Source organism: Bombus vosnesenskii, unplaced genomic scaffold (genome assembly GCF_011952255.1).
Source record: "Bombus vosnesenskii isolate JDL3184/JDL3185 unplaced genomic scaffold, Bvos_JDL3184-5_v1.1 scf7180000013272, whole genome shotgun sequence".
Lineage (NCBI taxonomy): Eukaryota > Metazoa > Arthropoda > Insecta > Hymenoptera > Apidae > Bombus > Bombus vosnesenskii.
In genome coordinates, this window is record NW_022882930.1 from 5,131,207 (window position 1) to 5,154,236 (window position 23,030).

Here is a 23,030-nt window from a genome sequence, read left to right on the forward strand (position 1 = left end):
TCATCGAAAAATGTTTACAGTCATTGTATTTAAGCAGCCTGGTCAGACGAGTACATGTTGATTTTTTAATGTCTTGTATTATATTTTTATAACATCAGTCGATCCAACTGGACATTCCAATGAAAAACGATCGGTTTAGCAGCTATTTTGATTTTAAATTGTCAAATTTAATGTATGAAAGAGAAGCAAAGACGCGAGGCGGTATTCCTATGTTTTACGTTGCTTTGTCTTTCGTACATTCGCAAATTGAAGTATTAAAATATCTGCTAAACCAAAGATTTTTTTCACTATAAATATATCGATTCTTTTTTGTAGAGAATATCCAGCTGAATCGACTGACGTTATTAAGAGTGTACGGTGGTCGTTAAGACTCTCAGTCACCTTGATATCTCAAAAAATATAAACTATTGGAAGATTTAAGTGTACTCATATCACAGCAGACTGCTTAAACGCGATAAATTTCGCTTCATAAAGTCAATGGACAATGAGTTATTTCAAACGGTAGTTTTTACTCACTCACTATGCACCAGATATACATGGAAGCACTATGCTTGTTGTAATATTTACCGGATGAAAGAAGTCTCTGCCTACATTCTATTCTTTTTAGTTGTCCTCGTAGAGATGCGAATTTGAATGAACATTCGCAGTTTAGAAATAAGAATATAAGCGATATTCTAGAACTTCGGATATTTAAAAATATCTTAGCAAAAGCACTCGATGGTGTCAAAGATCTCAGTGTGAAATCGAGTTAATATGTGCAAGTACCTACGGCGATCTTCCAGAAACAAAAGCAGATTTCTCGTTTTACGTTCTATCCTTATTTCCAACGACGTTGCATGGTCTATGAGCAGGCAAGAAGGAATATTGGAAAATATCCTGATGCTCCTTTCATTTCACTTTTTTAGGAATCCTCGGGAGAGAAATGATTTACGAAGAAAAGAGAGTTAGGTAGAAAAACGGACCACTGCCAGGTCTGATTGTATTGTTGACCTGTTGGTAGGCTCGTCTTAAATGTAAATGAAATTCTCTTCGGGTTGTTAACGTTGCTGCTGTAACGTCAATTCTTATTAGAGGCAGAATTTGTGCAGGTCTTCAGTCCGTACCCTCAATTACCCCAGGGACCCACCATAAACCTAAACTTTTTAAGTTTATTATTTCTGTTATCTGTTTGTTAATTTATTATTAATTACGGGAAAAGCAGGTAGTTACTTATTGGGAAAAACCCAATATTCGACTAACGAAAAAGCTGGTTTTTCCCACAAACAATATTACCTACTAGCCACGTTGGTAGGAGGCTTTCTCCTCCTATCTTCGTTTATTAACACGACCTATAACCAATTGACATCGTGGATCGTTACCCTTACTTTTTCTAACGGAAGGTGCGAACAGCTAATCCGCGTTGTTAATTAAAACCATCGAACAGTGAACATCTCTCCGATCTGTGTAAACCTGTGCTGTGAAATAAAGACGATAGTTGTGTTACGACTCAGCTATTTTATTTTCATCAACCAACCCCCAAGTTTACGCGACACTGCTGTCTTTACAGCTGTTAGTTTTTACGTCTATGCGACTAAATACAGTAATTGAAGAAAATATTTGAATGTTTTTATAGAAATCTTTCTACGAATATATCTTGTGTATTGTATGAAATGTTTCGAAATTTCATTAACAACGTTGTTACGAGACATTGCAGTCGCGACTATATTGTCAAAGTTGAGACCCGAGAATCTGGAAATTCATGGACATAGAAATTAGAAAATATTTATTCCAAGCACACTCTCCACGAACGTCAAAGTATTTGAACAGTCGATTATCCACTAGGTATATCAGCAAGCCAGAATATAGCACAACGATTTTCGTTATTAATTATATATGAAAGGACACCGGAGCCTTCCCTCTGGAACTTCGGGAAAATCCGTAAAATTGTAATTAAAGTTTACAGTTGTAATTAAACAACTTGCCGTCATTCTGCCCAACTGCATTTGTTTGCGATTTGTGACAATAAACTTGGGCTCAAGGCGACCATCAGTCGCCGAACGTAGCCGCGGTCAACGGGACGGGCGCTTCGTCTAACAAAGGTGTGGAGTGATAGTATGACTCTCGTTAAAAGAAATACCCATAGAGGTACCTGACAGTAAAACATGCCAACGGTTCCTTCGGACAATGAATACCAGATGTTGAGGCACTTACACAGTACAAGTTCAGTTAGCCTGTGGACCCGCTATGAAACCTGGGTTTTTTTGGTAATTAAGATTCTTCAAACGGACAGGCAGTCTTTGTCCCAAATTGACCAATTGACAGCGACGTCAATTTCCCTTACTTTCGGAACGAGGGCTGTACTCGACGAATCCGATGATCTCGTGTCTTTGGACACACCCCATCATAGTTTTCCTCTGTGGCATCATTGGGACGAAAATTCATTCTTTCTTGCGATCTCATCGACGAAGAGAGTAGCGCCGTACGATCTGCGAGTATTACACGTTTGAGTTAGAGCAAGTATATCTGTCATCCCGTTGACCGCGGATTCGTTATCGAACCTAAGACCAACGTCACTGGCGTCGCAAGTGCCCAACCACCGCTGTCGATCGTCGAATCGGTAGTGTTCATACTCGTAGTATCAGGCCGTATCTTCGTTATAATACAACGATAGCCAACTCCAAAGGAGGTCTATCAAACGCCCACAACCCTGTTCCTGACTCTTCTCCGACATATACATATCGAAGACCATTATTTATATCCTGTACTAATTTTCAACTGTACTAATAATCAAGCGTATGTTCGTAATAAACGTAACTTCTATGTACATTTCCAGATTGGTTCCAAATATTACCAATATAATCGTCGTGACTCGTCGCAGTGCTAATGAAATTCCAAAGAGCTTCGTACAACGCACAATTATTTATATACCGTAATTTCCTACGCTAAATGTTCAGCTATTTTCGCGAGTCACCGTACATCGCAAAGTCTCAAGACCGCGAATGTATTTGCATAGATATTACATACATTTGCATAGATGGTAAAAACGTTACTATTAACGGTCGAGGAAGAACCGTAAAAGAACCACGGACAACGTTCGGATGACAGTGTTCGAATTTGCCATCGTATCGGTGCTACAGGGATACTTTCGATTTCGACAAATTGCTCGTGTTGCACTTTGTATTCGACTGGAATTCACGTGTTGCAATTCGAGAGTCATCGTGCTCGATTGGCTCGCTGTTAAGTAACATGCTGTAGGTGTTCATCGGAGGATTTCATTCGGAGAAGGAGGATTTCTGCCGGGGATACCGATCGATCGGCCGTCGAAGCGTTTGTCATTAGTTTCAGTGACTCGCCCTATATCGCAACCCTTCAATTTACAACAGCCGTTTCGCCTCTGAAACGTCAGCGGATAATTGATCAATTACGTCGTTTATTTATCTGGAAACGCTCACCGACCGCATCGCTGTAATTTTACGCCAGTAAACTACAGAGTATCTCTCGAGTTAATTTCTCCTTTTCACTTTATTTCTTCTTCCCGTCTCCCTTCTTTTTTTATATCGATGATCACTGAGGACTTCTCCTTGCAATTAATCGGACCTCGGTTGCGACTTTTCAGAGCGTTCGGACGTCGAGCATCGAAAACACTGTAGTTTACTTGTCCGTCGATATTTTCAGACTATCGAAATAATATTTTCGTGTTTGGTGTTTGCGCGTGTACCGTGCGTTTCTAGCTGTTCGATATTCATTCCTCTCGGAGTTTGGAACGCACGTACAGCTCAGGTATATTCCACTGGTTACTACGTTCGAGTACGTACTTAAATGCTCAAGTACGTAAGCATTTACACACTCTCCTGTCCGAGTATTCAGATTTTCGAGCTCCTACTTTCACGCACTTGTAACGTCAATTCGTATTAGAGGCAGGATGTGCGCAGGTCTTCGGTCCGTGCCCTCAATTATTCCAGGGACCCACCATAAACCTAAACTTTTTAAGTTTATTATTTCTCTTATCTGTTTATTAATAGACAAAACCATCGAACAGTGAACATCTCTCCGATCTGTGTAAACCTGTGCTGTGAAATAAAGACGATAGTTGTGTTACGACTCGGCTATTTTTATTTCATCGACCAACCCCTAAGTTTACGTGACACACTCGTGTACTCGTATATTTATACGTTTAGTTCCTCGACTACCTAATTCCTAGGTTTATAGATTAGATATTACATTGTTATTAGGTATATTAGGTTCGGACTTTCTCAAACGATCCACTGATCTCGATCCACATACTTCGTTATATTCCTTCCCAGACGATTTACAGCTTGGATTTCTCCATCTTCCAGTTTATTACAAAAACAGGACGCGAGTACTCTCCTAGTTGGAGTCGAGAACAGCCTATTTAATTCCTAACGTCGCGTCGCCCATAGAGTTGGAAACGGAGACTGCAACCAAAACGTTTAAATTATTCTCGAGCAAGAGAGAAAGAGAGAGAGAGAGAGAATTGGGTCCCAGTGCAATGGAGATATCGGCTTAACGACGATGCCCGTTTTAGCCGCGACGTACGTGCGTGGATTAACGTAATTACGTCGATGTAACGCGACGCCGGTGCCACTGACGTCATCGCGTCTCTCGTCCCTCTTTTTCCCTGGCGTGCGATGTCTCTTGTTTGCCGGATATTCGTGTTCCTTCTGCGAACGCTGACTCGGGAGCTTATTCGTCTCACCTTTTTCTTTTTTTTTTTTTTCCTCTTCCTCCGCGTTTGTTCCGTCTCTCCCTTCGCCACGGTTTAATTGTCGGTTATACAGGACATCCGTCTTGTCGCGACAATTCTTATCGTCGGTCGTAAGATAACGTTCCATGGATAGCCATCCGACAACCGCTGTTTGCTAAGCCGCTATTCAAGTTTTGGGAAATCGGGAGAAACGGCGATTCGTCACGCTCGAAATACGTTCGCCGTTCGAAGCACGAATACGCGAGAAGCTAGAAAATAGGATACGGCCGAGTAACGAATAAATCTGAAACGATTTCTTATAGAAGACATTTTTTTATACAATTTTGTATAACGAGTGGAAAACGTGGAATTAAAATTCTTCGATGGAACGCTTTGAAAATTCATCACGCTCCTATGTTAGGTCGATTTCTAAAGCTAAACGCGTTCAAACTTCGTCTTCTTCGAAACGAAGCCTTAAACGGACAAATTTTGTTTCGCAATTTCTATTTCTTTTCACGCGTGTAATTACTTCCTGACGATCGTTCGCTCATACTTAGGTGGGAATTACTCAAGTTGCAGCGTACTCGACGAATTTTGAAACTCGCTTTTCTCGAAAATTAAGTGTTGAGAAATTTTATTCCATACTTTCTTCTTATTTCTTTCAGCAGCAATTATATCATACCCGTTTGTGTCACCGTGTTGGATAAATGGAATCATGCAAATATCTGCTTTATTTATTGTCATTCTCAACGCGAGAATTGATTGTAATTTTAATAAATATTAAACAAAAAAAATTTATTGTCATCTAGAGAAACTTTCCAGTGACAAAGCTACGCTCGTCGGGGACACAGGCAGCGGTGGAAGGAACTTTTTCTCAAGTTCGTTCTCTTTTACGAGTATTCCAGAATTCTTGTTACATTTTTAGATGGAGCTCTATATTTCTATATATCCACAAATTTATGCGTTTTCTTAATTCTTCGTGCAAGAGATATTTGCGTTCAAAGACGCTTGAAGTAGCGTAACTTTGTTCTGAGAAGCTTTTCGTACAACAATAAACAAGGTAGATACCTAGACGACTCCACTTAATCACGCCACGCTGTATATCATGAAAATTTTCAGCGAAAATTCACAAACATCGCAATATAGTCAGACTCCTCGCCGTCCACGACTCTACGAATCTTTTCTTCAAAAACTGTTCACTTTCTTTAAAAAATTCCACCAAATGTCCAAATCGGACAAATTGTAAATGTAAACAACTAAATAAAAAAAAAAACCTTCTTCAATAACGAATTCTCTCAAACAGCTCGAACGATTTCCCAGAGTATTTCATTTCCTGTCTATGTCTCTCGAGTTAGTTCTGCGAAGACCACGATGAAATATATTTACAGTTAGACTATAATTCGGCGAATAAAACGAACAAAGATGAACTTGCGGCTAAGATTCGAAATTTCTTTCGTGCGTTGACCGAAGTCTGTCTCTATAGTCTGACCGAAAAAACGTCGCGAGAAATCTGCTCGAATTGGTTTATCGCGTTTCTTCCGGACGCTTAGAGACCGCTTTGATACGAGTTCGCCACTTTCTACTCGTTTCCGACGTCTATTACATCGGAACGAGCGTTTCTCCCACGTTCTTTCTCTTTTGCCGCGCACAAGTGGCAGGGATCCGTGTTTCCTCGGGTTCGAAAGCGCATCCCGCCACGTGAAAATCCTCGAGACAATGCTCGTGACGTCTGGTACGGCAGCGTTACCCCTCGTTCCGTCGACGCTCACTTCCTGAAGGGAACTCGCCAACTAAAAATAGGCGACTGCTTTAACACGTGCACTGCACCAATCTTCAACGTCGTCGCTCTACTCTCATGCAGATGACACCGACCAACCACCCGGAGCTCCCAATTCCTAAGGTGTTCTCTCTCGATCTGCTGGTCGCTCGCAGCGTCAACTGTCTCGTCGAATTTTTTGGCAAATTATCGACGATACGATCGATACGAAAGCGTACATCGATCAACGTGATTAGTGGATGGACTAATGGACTGAAAATCTAACGATAGAATGAAAATCTCGTTTTGCTGCGATTTCTCTTTGGATTTCTACTCTTACGGAGAAGATCGGTAGATTTTTGGATTTTCGAAAGGCTGTGTAACTTAGAGACAAACCATAAGTAGACTATAATTTTGCTAGACGTTCTGAAAGTTTGGCAGTTTGGAACAGCGCGGACATTGGCTTTGAACAACTTCAAAATTCTCTCTAATATGTTTACGATATAGAGTGGTTGAGAAAAGTAAGAAAGACGCGTCATTGTATCTGTTGTATCATCTACGTACTAATTAATTAGGTTCGAGCATATTAAATTCCGTATCGTTCGGTAGTACTTTGGTGCGGGGAAACAAGAACTCGATACACTATGAATTTTCAATGTATAATCTGAGAAAAAATTCTTTAATGGAAAACGTGCGTCAATTCATTGTATAGTCGTTGTATTAATCTCTGTAATTCTACGAAATTTACTCCAGCGTGTTCGAATAGCTTCGATTCAACGATATCTTATTCTCCATAATTACAGATGTATGAACGGTCTGTAATTTACCACGTACGAATGTGTATAATTTATTGACGATTAAGTACAGATAAAAATCTGTCGACAACTATCTTAATCTGTTGCTTGTTCCTATAAAAATAACAAAAATAAAGAAAAAAAGAGAGAGAAAATAAGGAAAAAGAAGAACTTTATTTTCGCAGCGGCGATCGAGGGTGAAACTCGCGAGAGCGATTTATCGAGCTCGGTGGACGTAGATGGAGCGATGCAAGCTCGAAGCAACGGAAGAAATCGAAATTTATGATCGGTACGTGGCGCGTGTTAGCCGCGGTAAACAATGGCGTCTGCGTACGTGACCGACACGTCGATCGTTAGAGTCAAAACCGGCGTAGAAGTAGCTCTTACCCGGTCGTCGAGTACTCTCGGTTTAACCTTTCTTTATTTCTCATTTCAGACTTGGTTCTTCACCGACCGGGACGATCCCTACTTTCAGAATCAGACCAGTGAGTATACTTTGTACTCGTTTACCTTCTACTCTTCCCATTGACATTTTACTCGGCGATCTTGTTTCGTCTTGCTGTTCCTCGAATTTGATTACTGCGTTTTCGAAAGTGGAGAACTCGAGGAAACGTCCGCGAGCCAGTAAAATCCACGAGCGAGAAACACCGCTCGATCTTCGATCTCCGTGTGACGATACGTAGAAATTTTCTTTTGTTTTATTTATTTATTTACATTTTACAATTTGTCCAGTAGGACATTTGGTAAAATATTACAGCTTAGTGATATAATAATATAACATGTGGATGGCTACCCGCAGTGGGATACCATCTTCGAATGATACGTAGAAATGGCACACGTTTCTGACTTTTCGACTTTCGGTCGTGTTTAGCGAACGTTTCGGTTTGCTTCCTCGGGACAGACGCGAGAAAACCTGGACAAAGGGCAATTAAGGGGGGGCTAAGGTTAATTCGTACAAAAATAAGGCATGTTTTTGTGAATTATTTGCGACGACACGGTTAAAATCTCTTTATTAAAACCAATAGTACATTAAAGTGTGACATTCGAAGAATATTGTATAAAATTTTCACGGAGAAATATTAAAAAATACGGCAATGGCAGCGATTATTCGGACGTGTCTCGGAAAAAAGGTAGAATTGCGGTGCACTTGATAATTTGGTGTTGGATCATCTGAAATCGAATTAACCTTAGCCCTCCCCTTAATACTAACGGCACGATGGAAAAGCCTAGTCGTCGTGGAAGTTGAAAATCTAAAATAGGTGGGAATATTTCCTAAAAGTATGTTTAGTCCTTTGCGCTCGACGTAGCTGGCCATGTTCTTCCTTTTCTTATTTGTTTCTTTATACGATGCGAAAGCGAAATTCGAAAGAAACGCGCGTCTGTAAGAAATTTGCAGCTCGTGTAATTTTGTGTTACGTAATTGACAGTAATCCGTGATCGGTGTCTTCTCGAAGGGAACAGTCGAGTGTAAAGAGTTTCATACAGTGTCGTACTTGCTGCTTTAGTGCGCGTGAATTAACCAGTCAGCTGTTTTTGACGGGTATACTCGTCACGAGGAAATGCCACTATTTTGCGTTACCACGAGCCCTGTCAGTAATAAAATCCAAAAATAAAACGGTTATTTCGTTGTAACTTAATTCTATATCGTAAGAGTCACGCGTACTCCGTGCCCGACGAGTATACTCGTCATCGCTTACTTTTTGCCAAACGTTTTTTACACGCATTTCAAAGAGGTCGTAACAGCTAACTGGTTGAGGAGTTTAACTGGGGAACAGCGTCGATAGAAACTTCGGAGCAATTAGAAAATTTGGAACCAACGACGAGATACCCTGTACATTTTGGAACATCGTGAAACAGTAACGCGTGGGATAACTACATGCCGATTAAAATACAGATACAAACTTCCTGATTCTACGTAATAACAAAGATTAAAACACCTACGAAGCTACCGCCGTATCTCGTCACGCGATTCCTCTCGGGACTTTCATTAATTAAGCAAGTAATTAAGCCCGAAAAAGTCGCTTCTCGCAGCGACTAAATTCGAGGCTCGACTTTGTCGATCTCCTCCTAGCCAGTCATCCCTATCATCGTTCTGTCCAACCAAACTATAATTTTATTCGTACGACCCTGGTATCCTAATATATCAAGGATCGTACAGTCGGACAGTTTTATTTCATTATATCATATGTATAAAAAAAAAAAGAAAAAAAAGAGGGGAAAGGGACGTAGCGGAGGAGAAAGGATAAACGAGGGAGCGGATAAATAGAAAAGAACGAAGAAGAAAGAAAAAGAAAGAAGAACCGAATAGGAGCGTTTATTTCTGTTGTAATACGAGGCACGGATAATTACGGCCGGGCTTAATGGTTGGCCTCGTTTACGCGATAATTGCCGGCGCGGAACGAACGAGCGTGTAGGAGCTGGCTCGCTCGCGGACCCGTGCTCGTCAATCATTTCAAAAGTTCGCTCGTCGTGCCCGGTTAATGGTCGCCAACCGAAACACACCGCCTCGCAACGACTGTCCACTCAACGTGGGTTCGATGTTTTAATGGCTGTGGATCGTGGACGACACGCGTGTATCGTTATCTGGCAAGCCGCGGGATTAATCCGACGAACCGGCGTAATTGGACTGGCATGAGATGCTCCCGGACTGATTTAAGGGGGAGAAGGGATCGCGTTGATCGACCACCTGCTGGATTCGATCGAATCCAATGGAAATGGAATTTAGTTGCCATTCTCCTTCGAGTCGCTTTATCAAAGGATTTCGTATTGGTATTTCGAAGAATCGAGCGAGGATCGCGACACACTTTCGAGTCGATCTTCGGAATCTTCTCGCGGAGATTCGTTACGCAGGCGTTTTGTAGTTTCGAAGAACTTGGAGAAGATGTTGGGACAAATTTTGGAATCGATGTACTCGAATCTCCTTCTCGAGGAAATACGTTGAAGAGTAGCGTTGGAATTTCCTAGAATTTCACGAAGATCTTTGCACGATGAACAATTTTGGAGTCGATGTACTCGAGTCTTCTCCGTCGAGGAGATATTTCAAAGAGCAGTTTTGGAATTTCGTAGAATTTCGGAGATCCGAAGATCCAAGCATCGTCCAAAGACGATGACAAATGTTGGAGTCGATGTACTCGAATTTCCTTCTCGAGGAAATACGTTGAAGAGTAGCGTTGGAATTTCCTAGAATTTCACGAAGATCTTTGCACGATGAACAATTTTGGAGTCGATGTACTCGAGTCTTCTCCGTCGAGGGAATTTTTGAAGAAATTATTTTGGAATTTTGAAGAATTCTATCGATCCTGGAACGTATTGGAGTCGACGCACGAATCTTCTTCGTCTTCGTCGAAGGGATTCATCGAGATCCAAAGAATCTGGATATTTTCTTGCTGCGATTTGAAACGGACGTTTCAAGGGTAAAGAGTGGCGTACGATGACAACTTCTTCGATCGATGTCGCAGTCTCGTCGTTAGATAATCACGCGTTGATCAAAGAAGGAGAAGCGGCGCCGCGTGTCGATCAGGCCGAACCAGATTCCACCTTGCAGCAGATTCTGCGACCGGTTTCCGAGGGGACAGATCGATCGATCGCCTTCATTCGACCCGACATCTCGGCCACGCGCGAAAGTCTTAACTTCTAACGAAAACTAATTCCAACTTCTAAACGGAATTCTTCCATCGAACACGATTACAAAAGCAGGATATTTCTCTCGTCGAATTTACAATCGTAAATCTCTCGCAAGAAGCGAGAAAAACTTACGGGAATACAGTTTCCGCAAACTTCGTTTTCGCGAACGAAATTTTAATAGCGGCTGATTAACCGAACTTTAGCTCAGCTATAAGTAACGTCTGACATTAAGATGTAAATAGTAGAGACACGGGTTACGTGACACGCTGCGGTGGCTCGCGGTCGATACGAGTTTGCGACATTATCACGGTGCTTAGAAGCAACTGTTTCTCGCGATCATCTTGTACGAACGTGAGCTCGCATCGACCGAGCAAAAAGCCATATACAGCGAGAAGCAATAGGTAAACTTTTGTTACACGAACCACTGACTTTACGTTGTTGTTTTGCTACGATTTAAAGGTCTTTGAAAGCGCCAGTTCGTCAATGTAGTAGTATTTTCCCGATATGTTCCTCCGCATAGTTTGCGAGTGTTCAATTCGTAGAGCCGCTAAATTAACAACGAGCTTCGTCCAAGCTGTTGCAGAGTAGATACACGCGTAACGCATGTAACGTATTTTGTATTTTCGCGAATATGAAAAATTTTCACTGGAAATACGAAATAAGGAGGGGGAAAAGGAACGTGATTTTTTGCTCCACTGATCCAATTCCGTCGGTTCGTGAATATGGCGGTAATCTCGGCGGACGAAGGAGCAAGGGTGGATTACGCGAGGCAGGTAGAAAGGGGCCCGTGGTGGAGGTGCAAACCGGTGCAGAGCGCGTGGTGAGGTCAAATGTCGGACGGTGCCCGAGGGCTCGCGTGCTCATCCCCTCCTCCTTAAGTCCTTCCGTGCCCGGTATTATCCTCCCTGTTGTTGGCTGCGTCCACCCACGCGGCCAACTGATGCGTCAGTTTCGCCGCAGGGGAACACGTGAAGCTACGTTGCTCCGAATTCTTCTCAGTTTCCAAGACATTTCCAAGAGGAAATATTTTTGCATACTTTTTACTTCTTTTTATTTCCTACGAGGAAATTTTCGAAATTGTCATAAGTTCATGGAACATTACTATTACAGATTGCGTACGTACGTAAAAGTTCATATTTTTACGAATACTATTGGCGTATGATCTGTTAGATTGGACCAAAAGTGTCTTTCGTTTCGCAAGGAAATAATAGATGCACGATGTCGCTTTTTCTTTTGTATCGTTCTATTGAATTACGTACGATCGATTTTGTTCTATTTGAGGAATCTTTGGATATTTGAAACGAATATGCAAAATTACGTACATGACCCAATATGCATAATACAATGCAAAATACAGCCCGTTTATATCTTTTTATATTTTCTACTCGTATTTTATTCATCGATACTTGTATCGCGCGAATGTTTGTATGCTCGTATGCACCTGGCGTCACCTTGTGTAAGTAATAAGTGTAAGTATAATGCAAATGAAAGAAAAAGGCAAACTCGTTTAAGTAAATAAAAGAAACAAACAAGCGAGATACTAACGTTTCGTAACTGGAAATTTCCCGCGCGCGCGTAATTATTACATTCCCGCGTCTAATTAGCACAACGAAGTTTTACAAGTTGCAAATCGAAAGTTATATCGGTATCGATAAATTCGCGATAGCAACAACATCGCGTTTCGCGCGTAAATTGCACAAGCTACGAGTCAAGCTAATTATCCTATTTGTGACAAATCTACAAAAAAGGAAAAATGAAAGTAGACACGAAAAGAAGCCTACAACTGGTAACTCGTCGATTTGCTAACAGTACGAGCGGCCGCTAATAGATAGCAAATTATTATGCAAGCGTTCGATCATCGAATCAGCGTCGTTGTTACCGAGTATTAATCATCCGAGGTCCAGGATGAAACCGGCCGTAAAACCTGCGACCTTTTTCTCTTATCTTATCCCTGCAAGTTATTCTTCGCCGACCTCTGCGCGATTATTAAGCGGCCGTGTAATTACGGCGAGCGGTTCGAACGGTTAATTGTCGCGTATTGTTGGCGGAGCGTAATTGAAATACTCGCGTATCGTGGGAGCGTCCGTGGCTGGAAGGTGGAACGACGTGTATCACGATGATCGAGGTGTGCCCTCGAAAGCACGTCCGATAAAGGAGAAGAGAAACGAGCGACGAGGATCGAGCCGAATTAATTAAGCCTCTGTACCGACGAGGATGATTATTAACCTCTTAATTAATTACATCGCCCACTACTATCCCTCGCTGAACCTTGGTGTCCCTGTTTGATTGCAGACGGCCACATGATCAACACCAAGTGCTCGTCCTCGCACAACAGGCGGGCCCTCTGCTGCAAAATGTCCGTCGAGTTCGACAGGTTCCTCGACAGCGGCCGCAAGTGAGTACTACTTCCGATTTTTTCCATTTTTTTATCGCGTTTCTATCGCGTTTTTTGGTAGGCTAAAAAACAGTGGGATATTTTGAGGGAAAGCGAGGTCGGAATGATATTTCGACGTTCGTTGGACGTAGAAGCGTTAACGTTAGAATGTCACACTGGTCTTTTATGACCCCGATATAGGACGTAGAATTTTAGAAAGCGATTTTAATTATGATATATCGGAAAATAATTGGAAAATAATTGCGGATAGCGTCGCAACGTCGTGTCTGTAGAAAAACGTACAAATGCCAATAAATGTTAGTTAATTGTTTTGTCTTTTTACTTTCCTCTGCTGTCTGTCTAAACGAACGGAACGTTAAATTCTCTGTGCGACTAAGAGGTAGCACGTACAGGTTTCTCTATAGATACACGCGATAGTTGAAAGAAGGCAGCGTGTCGTCCCTGGGTTAATCATTCTATCGTTAAGGTTTAGCCAAATGTTAGCTATAATTCAGCCGAGAACTTTGCTCGCGTTCGTTGAAAGTTTATCGAATTCACGACTTTTCTAATTCCACTGACCGGACCTGTTCTCGCGGAACAGTCCGAATATCTCGAAAGAAGGTTTGTAGAAACACGAAAGGGCGAGCGGGCCCAACAACAGGTTGTTCCTATGGGCAGTCCGAGGCTGGTGCGCGTGCTTAGACGTTCTCCGCTGGGACAAGTTCATCCGATACGTCCGAGTTAGCCGGACCACGCGCAGCTAAATTATCGTTTCCTCCTCTTTTTCGAATCGAAGGGACCTCGATATCGGTGTTCCACCGACGGTGCGTCCATAATATTTTCGATATCGAATTGCTCGTTGATCCAATAAGCTTCGAAATGCAAGTACGTCGCGTTAAATTTGTGTTGCGAGAGGTGGTTCGACATTCGGCCCTCGAATTGCATCGTCGAATCGTAAATTTTTTTCTTTTTTTTTTTTTATTTATTTGTTGAAATTGCAATCAATTCTCGCGTTGAGAATTTTCAGTAATTTTTCTGGCGTGGCACAGTGACATGGCTGTTTATTTACAATAAGTTAATACTTATTATAGATAGGTATAATTTATAAGTATTATAAGTAAGTGCATATGCTTAATCGTAAATGACTACGATAATCTTAGAGTATCCGTATTATACAGGGTGGTTGGTAACTGGTGGTACAAGCGGAAAGGGGGTGATTCTAGGCGAAAAAAGAAGTCGAAAATATAGAATAAACATTTTTTTTTTTTTAATTTTTCCATCGAGATAACGATCTACAGTGAGATCCGTTATAACGAGACGCGATAAAGTGCACGCGTACCGAGCGCAAATTCAAAGTCGATTTTCTCGAGAACAAAGCCTCGAACGAAAAATTGTTATTCTATAATTTTTACAATTGTAAGAAGTTGAAGCGCTCCGGTTACCAATGACCCAATCAAAGTATTAATACGCAGGCCATTCGTATTCGACTTAATTTGCTTTTTGTACCTTACGCGTTCCCATAAATCATCGATAGTTTCTATCGCATGGTAAAGCATAGAGTCGCGAAATAAGAAATGATATGCCTAGTACAAAGTTAAACGATACGCTTCGTGAACGATCGCGCGATTACTTGTGCGTCTTAGTTTATCAACTTGGTTTTTCCTTCTAGGTGAATCAGAGCGATGAGAAAATGACGACGGAGGCTCGAGATATTAGGTTGTTTCTTGTTGTATATTGTTTCGTCGAATTACGTACCATTTCGTTCCGTTTAGATAAACACCGCGACATTTCACAGACTCGGTTTCACGTTTGTACGAAGGTGCACCGTTGTAAAAAAACACGTTTGCGGAAGAAAGACGCTTTCCGGACAACCTAATAGACGTACCGTGTTTTGTCCTAAGTTACGTCGAACGCTTATTCGTTTGAAACGCAACGTTCGCGATAGCAAAGTTTCGTTAAATCGACGATTTCTTTATTTTATCTCGTGACTATAAAACGATACAAATATCCAGCAGACTCGTAAATGAGAACACGGTATACCTATGGACTTATAAGCCACAAATATGAGGCTAATATTAGTCTCTCCTTAGCCATTAGATGCTTCCACATATTAAGAGAAGAGCTTATAGAGTTTTAGAGCACGCTGAGATTCGTATCTGCGTTGATTGTTTGCTTTTCGGGCGGTTTCTAGACGAACGTTTGAAGTTCTCGCTAATGCCCCGACAGACAGTTATTTCCTAGCTGGATGGAATTTATTTTCTCTGCTTTTTCCGACAGGCTCTTAATATGCCTCTGTATGCCGTGGATAAACGCGTGTTTCTCAGATATTAGAAGTTATGGAATTTTGAAAAGACGGGGAACGGTACTCTGGAGATGTTGGAGATTTCAAAGATGGCTCGGGTTTCTTTCCGCTAATTGCAACGTTTCTGTCTTCTTTTTTTTTCGTTTTTACAAACAACCTGGTCCAGGAGAAACGTCGTAGATTTTGGAAAATTTATGTTTGCCTTGGGACGAAGGCGAGTATGAAAAAATGAAAAAAATAAAGATTCATCTGGAAATCTTGCGACATTTTTCCTCTTCGACCAAATAGACCTTCGTGGTTATTTAAGATTCTCAGCAAGGGAAGACCCTCGGTTTTCTTCGTTCTGGTTTCCAGGTGCCGTGGAAAGGGTGTCAAATTTTTCGAAAGCGGAACGACACGACGAACCGGCCAGCATGAAAAGCGCTTGTTTGCAAATGAGATGTTATTGCTGCCGCTTGACCGTCGAATATTCTTGTTTGGATAGGGTGGCACGATCGTCGCGTCAAAATATTATCCCTGACTGAAAAAACATGCCTAATGGGGCCGTCGTCGTAGCGGACCAATTACCGCGTTTCTGCCGTCTTTTCTAGCTTTTTCCTTTTTCTCTATTTATTTCATAACCGCATAAAAGCTTCCTTTCGAACCTCCATTGTCCGCGTAGAATATTTCATGTTTTTTTTTAAAAAAAAAAGACAGTAGAAACATTAGAAAAACGTTTAGACAGAAAAAAATGAGTAGAATATTGACGAAAGCAAGCTACATGTTTTGAACGTTTGAAAAATCAATTATTACAGGTGAAACTATTATTATTCGTTAAAGATACATCGAGAAAGGCTACTGACGAAGGTACTTCCGGTTTCGGGAAGGGAATCTCTTGGTAGCCACTTTTTCCCATAACAATCCCTCGTCGGCTACTTGGAGTGTTTACGTGAAACGCGTAAACCAGCGCACCAACGATGTAACCGCGATAAGTACGAAGATCAAAGAGCAACTGCGAGATCCTTGCCCCCAGAGGGATAGAGAGTCAGAGAACGAAGAACAAGCTGTAATTGCAGCTGTTAATCCGACTACGGAGAGACCATTACCGTATATCTGTTCTTTCCGCGTGTCTTAACGTAAAAATCTACTTTCGAGCGAAGTACCTGGCTAATTCCTTGTCCTTTGATCGCGATCGTTCTTTACTTCGATTTAAATACGTCGATAATTTCGGTAGAATTCTGATAACGTTCTGACGAACGATCGTTACGACGTGGAATTAAATTGCACAAAAATTCAACTGATAATCAAGATTCGATCTAGAAATATTATCGCTCTTTCTACGTGTCCCTTCGACAAGTAAAATCCATTTTCCAGCGAAATACCTGCGTCACGATCGTCCTTTGGCTTGCTTGAAATACCTCGATAGTGTTAGTCAAATTTTGACAACGTTTTGACGAAAAATCATTACGACGTGGAATTAAATTGCACAAAAATTCAACTGATAATCAAGATTCGATCTAGAAATATTATCGCTCTTTCCACGTGTCCCTTCGACAAGTAAAATCCATTTTCCAGCGAAATACCTGCGTCACGATCGTCCTTTGGCTTGCTTGAAATACCTCGATAGTGTTAATCAAATTTTGACAACGGTCTGACGAACAATCATTACGACGTGGAACTAATAAAATTAATAAAAATTCAATCGACGATGAATGTAGAAATATAGTCGCTGTTTCTACGTGTCCTTTCGACCAATAAAATCCATTTTTCGATCGCGTTCGTCCCCCAGCTCGATTTAAATACGTTGACGATACCAATAAGATGTCGATAACGGTGCAACGAAGAATCATCGCGACGTAGTTTGAAATTTAGGAAAAATTCAGTCGACGACAAACCCCGAGATATCATCCACTCGAACCGAGGAAACGTTTAGTTTATCTAATATTCTTAAGAGGAGAAAAAAGGTAGGCAAGACCTAACAAAAATATTTGATCGCGAGTTCCCACAGAAGCCGAAAACACTCTTGTCGTGGACGTGGAGTGTCTACAAAGGCAGCCATCAGCCTCTTTACCAGTCTCTCTCCGACTTATTTACTAAAATCTCATCAAACCCTCTGGAACTCTTGTATTCTCTGGCGTGGACGTTTAATTGGTCTCTTTCGGCGTCCCTTTGACCAGCATTTTCCCCTAACTGGCCAGCAGCCAGCACACGTGCTCTGGATGGGCACGGTGCTATTCGTGCCGAGCGAATCCTTTTGTCCTCTTTGAGAAAAGTCCACAATACGGTACGCCAGGGCCGAAGGACGAACAGGACCAAAGCCGTGCTTCGTCGTTGTCGTTGTCGTCGTCGATGTCGTGAGCAGCGAACGCTGCAAAGGGATTAAGCGAGAGGGAAGAAGAGGTGTGCACCAGCTGGCCCGAGATGGAGACGATTCAATCTCCCTTTTTCTATCTTTCTCTCGCTTCTTCCTTCGGCTTTCGAAGGGCGTTCGAGGAAGAAAGGCCGGACGAGTGTCTCGAATGTCACATGCGGGCTCGTTCCTCCTTGTCCCGTTCCTTCGCAGCCTGCACGCCTGTTTCTGGGATCCTCTTCCTCTTGTCCGCAACCCTCCTCCCTCTTCTCCTTCGTCGTCGTCTTCTTCTTCTTCTTCTTCTTCTCTTCCTTCGACTCTTTTCCCCCCTCGAAGCTTCTTTCTCGTTGCCACTCGACGCGTGTTTTAATCCTCCTTTTTATTTTCCTTCCTATTTTCGTTTTTACTTTCGTGCTCGTGTACTTCAACCCTCTGTATATAGGAGCGTGAGCGTCCGCGAGGGAGGAGCGTGCTTGATTTATCGGGGCACGGAAAGTTTCATACGCTTTTCGACGGGTCGTTGGAAACCTCGTCCTTCTTGGATTACGCTGGATATTCGTCGTCGGCCAGGGAAATGATTTGTCGGTGCCGTTGCTTTGGTTTCTGGCTTCTTGCTTTTCCACGCGTACTTCCCTTGGATATTTTTATCCCTGCACTTTTCCATACTACGTTGCCAACAATTTTTTATCCTCCTTCGAGGATTAGCTTCGCATTTCGATCGTTATTAACGCGTTAAAATTTACACAATCTTTGCCAAATGTGCAACGTATGTACCTCTCGCTGTAATCCTTTGCGAGCTTAAATTTCTACGAAATAATCATTCGAATATCCAATAACTCCAACGTGAACACATTTTTCTAAACAATCTACGATGCAATAAGATTCAGCAAACGACACGGTCCAATTTAACTGCTTGTTTCTTATTAGCGTTTGCATCCAAAATTTTCAAACCTTCGGCTCGTTACCCACGCGAGGTACGGAATACGCGAGAAACAATAAGATTTCTATACGTGGAATACCAACAGCGAGTATCTAAAAACTGCCTATGCTTCAATTTTCTGGAATGTTTAAAATAAGACGAATTACGAACGATGTTTGGATAACATTGTCAGAGAGAAAACGCAGGGAAATACGACGGAAGATTTTGCGAAAATTAGACGTTACGGTGCGATATTCCTCGGTCTATCGCGGCTCTCAGGGCGAAATACATGCGATACGCGCGTGATAGCCAACGTGTTAAGCTCTCGAGGAACGATAACTTACAAGCACCGACGAAATACCCATCCTCCGCGGGAAGATGTCTTCATTTTTTTCACGAGGAGGCCAGATTCCGTGGCTGAGAGGCCGCTACTTATCGTCCTGGTTAAATTACCGGCATCGATTTCGCACGTTCGCGTTCGTCCAATTATGCGAGCGTTTTACGCGTCGCCACTTAGATTCGCGCTATCGATAAAAGTACGACGGTGCCGCGCGAATTTATGGAATTCCTTGTGATGCGTGCAGCTGCTTTCCAGGGCATTCGCTAGCGTACCGCGTGTTTTTACGATTCGCCGCTGTTCGACGATTCGACGAGTCGATATTTCGCGCGATTTACGCCGTGGAACGGACGCGCCCGTCCACCGATCCCATTTGCCACGCTCGAAACGAATATGTTAACGAACCCGTTTTCACGTTGTCGAGCCGAAGAATTTTTACGCGCAGCTTCTTTAATTCAGCTTAGCTTCCGTTTCGCCGCGTTTCTCTCTGCAAGACCTTCGAGTGCCTCGAGTGGGACTTACGAGTGTCTGGCAGTCGGACTACCGCGTAATTTGGCTCCTTTCGAGTTCCATGGAATTTTCAAACGCGCGCAGTAATAGCTGTGTCTGTTCCAGTGCTTACGAGTGGACCGCGGATGTTTATGTAGTCACGCCTTTACGAACGTAACTAAAGCGACAGATTTCAACGAAAGATTCGTCCGATTCGTTGGATATAACGAGTACGGTATACGCGTTGGATAGCTGGTTCTACAGTTTCGTATATCGCGTGCGTACGGTGCATTTATGTTGTCTTAGATTTCTTGCGAATCCATTAACATCTACGTTCTATTTGCGTAAATTCATATTTTCTTTTTTTTTTATTTAGTCGTTTACATTCACAATTTGTCCGATTTGAACATTTGGTAGAATTTTTTTGGTTGAAATTCATAGTTTCGCAAACGCAACTAAAGCGCTAGATCACGAGCACGGGTTCGTTTATTAAACAGACGGAGAACCGTCTCTCGGATACGCGTATTTTGTGCATTTCTTCGGCTTAAACTTCCTCTAAATGCGCCGACATCTGATATTTTTATCCGATCTTGAGCACGAATTTCTTTCGTATATTAAATAGATCGAGAACCATCCTTCGGATTTTCACCTTACACTTTGGAGCGTTGCGTGTAATTCGCGCATTTTTCCACTCTCAAATTTCATCCTGGTCTACTCGTACAGTGGTTTACAAAGATACTCGACCGCTTATCACACGAAATCGTTACAGGTGTATCGCGTGTGCTGTATGAAATTTCTTAAAATCGTACGAGTATCGTGAGCGTGCTGGTAAAATGTGCAACCGATCTGAAAATGTATACGCAAATTACGAGGCTCTCACGGCACGGACAGCGCTTTTAAACGTGTAATTACCACCAAAGATGAATACTCGTTCGATACTCTGGCTTGCTAACTTAACGAATAATTCGTCGTTCGGCTACTTTAACTCGCGACGAACATCTTTGAATTTCTATACAAATTTTCCGATCGGTTTCAGCTTTTCCCCATAGTTCGCTGAACGAACAACGTTAACGAAATTCCAACGTGTCCCGTGTAACACGCGTAATGTATGCGTGAAATGTTCCTACGAGTGTTGAAATATTTTTCCGAGGCTTTTTCGTCCACATTTCGAATCTCGTCAGTTCGACCATCAAAGTGGCCAGGGAATTGTAAATTGTAATTCGTGGGACGACGCGTGGTGTGGTAGGCTTCTTGCGAAGTTTGTCCGCGGTTGGGCTCGCGCATAAAGGCTTTTTTACGCGTGGCGGTCGTGGCCGCGTGATCGGAATTCGACGAGGCTGCGCGCGACCAAAGGATACGCGACCAGAAACGGAATCGATTAAACCGCGTCCGTGTCCCAAATCGATTTATCCCCTAGCATCGATCCGCCCCGGGACATCGTGCCTCGACCTCGTTTCATCGACCGCTTTCATCGAGAATCGCTTTGGTTTTGCCTCCTCGAGCCTGCTTTGGAGTCGCTTAAGTCATTGCCGATTGCCGATCGCTGGCGCCGTGTATCAACTTCCTTATAGAAATCTCCGCAATTTGTCACGTGGTCGATACACGCGAATGTTTCGCGCGAAACACATTTTCAGCAAAAAGCGCTGCATTGGATTTTCTTTCTGTGCTTCGTTCTTCTGTGTCTTTCTTATGGGATTACAATGTTCCGCTTGCACGCAATGATTCGTTCTTCCGTTCCGATTAATAAAAATACTTTATCCCCTCGAGATCGGAGAAAGCCGAAGTTTTTGTCATTTTCTTCGTACCATCTTCGTTTTTCTTCGTCCAGTTTGTTACTCGACATACTACGCGATACTTTATTTAAAAAAGGAAACACAGCGTGCTTCGAATATTAGGTAGAAAAGTTTCTTTCGTTTTGTAAGGAAATAATGGACGCACGGTGTTTTCTGTTTGATATTATTGTAGTATCGTGGACGAGGGGCCTGAAGGGTGTCGTGGTGGGGCTAAGACAAAAGATATCAGGCGAAGACAAAAGACAAGGGGTTGCTAAGGATATAAACAAATTAACAGCAGTATGAGTCGAGAAGCCAGAGAGCGTGGATCGCGTTGTCGAGATAGCGTTGTTAGCGTTGTCGAGAGAGAGTTGAATCTGCGTTGACGAGAGTCGTTAATTAATTATCTAGCTGTCTTAATTATAATACATTGTTGCGATTAGTTCGTGTTAAATAATCATTGTCTTCTGTTTAATTAACATCCGTTTAATCCATTTATTATTAATAAAGTAATTATAATAGTTTAGGATATTACGTTATTTTATCGCTTTTTGCGTATGAGCCATTTTGCTCTATCGAAATAAAGATCACAAGGTTCGACAGATTAGTTTTCATGTTTGTGCAAAGATGCGTCGTTGTAAAAGACGTGTCTGTAAAAGAAAGACACTTTTAACGTAATATTCCCATAGATCTCTGGAAATAAAGATGCTATGTAACGTTTTAACCGAGAAGAGCGCTCTTATCGTTGGATGTTTTAATCGATTACACCACCGTGTGTGGCATCGTTTCGTCCGCACGAATCGTAGCTATCGTAGATAAAGTTGTTAAATATCTATGCGACATTTTTGCACAATTAAAGACACGGGACTGGAATATAGATGCGTGTTAATCGTAATGAAAATTGTAACGACTACTGTAACTCTATTTCAGATATTCTACGCAGTTTTATACAGGGTGCTTGGTAACTGGTGGTACAAGCGGAAAGGGGGTGATTCTACGCGAAAAAAGAAGTCGAAAATGTAGAATACAAATTTTTCGTTCGAGGCTTTGTTTTCGAGAAAATCGACTTTGAATTTTGGCTCGGTACGCGTGCTGCACTTATATCGGACTCACTGTAGATCGTTGTCTCGATTCACGTTACGTCGATAAACACTTCCAATGTGATCGAAGTGTTTTCCTACCTATTAACTTACCATCCGACTTTTATCGCCGTCCACTATCGGTACCTATTAGTCTATCATCATGTCTACATATATATATTTTTTTATGTATTTAAATATCGTACAGACACGTGAAAATCGGCATATAATCGATCGCGTACGTAATTTCGGTTTATCGTTTGCCACATAAGGTTGGCACGAACTGGGCTTAAGGGCCTTTCCTTTCAACCGATTCAGGTTCGGACAAATTTCGAGCAAGCGTACTCGCGCGAAACGTATCGCGAGCGGGCCGTGGTCCGGCTGCCGTTCGTCCATTGTTGCTGGCTCTCCATAGAATTTTAGATCGGTAACAACGATACCGGTGATTTATAGGTGGAAGCGTATCTCGGTATTCCGCTCGTGGCCGGTGAAAGGATCAGCGAGCCGGTTGACGAGGAGCGTGCGGCATTTCAGCTTGTCTTATCGCGTTTCAGCCGGCACTAACCGCGGT

General features: G+C 42.3%; 1 protein-coding gene across 1 annotated transcript in view; it reads left to right on the plus strand.

The window, feature by feature from the left end:
* Window positions 1–23,030, plus strand: part of LOC117231280 (fringe glycosyltransferase) — a 130,247-nt gene that overhangs the window by 4,187 nt on the left and 103,030 nt on the right. Inside the window, exons 3-4 of the mRNA XM_033489582.1 lie at window positions 7,671–7,719; window positions 13,151–13,253. Coding sequence (XP_033345473.1) covers window positions 7,671–7,719; window positions 13,151–13,253 — 152 coding nt within the window. The remainder of the gene's footprint in view (window positions 1–7,670; window positions 7,720–13,150; window positions 13,254–23,030) is intronic.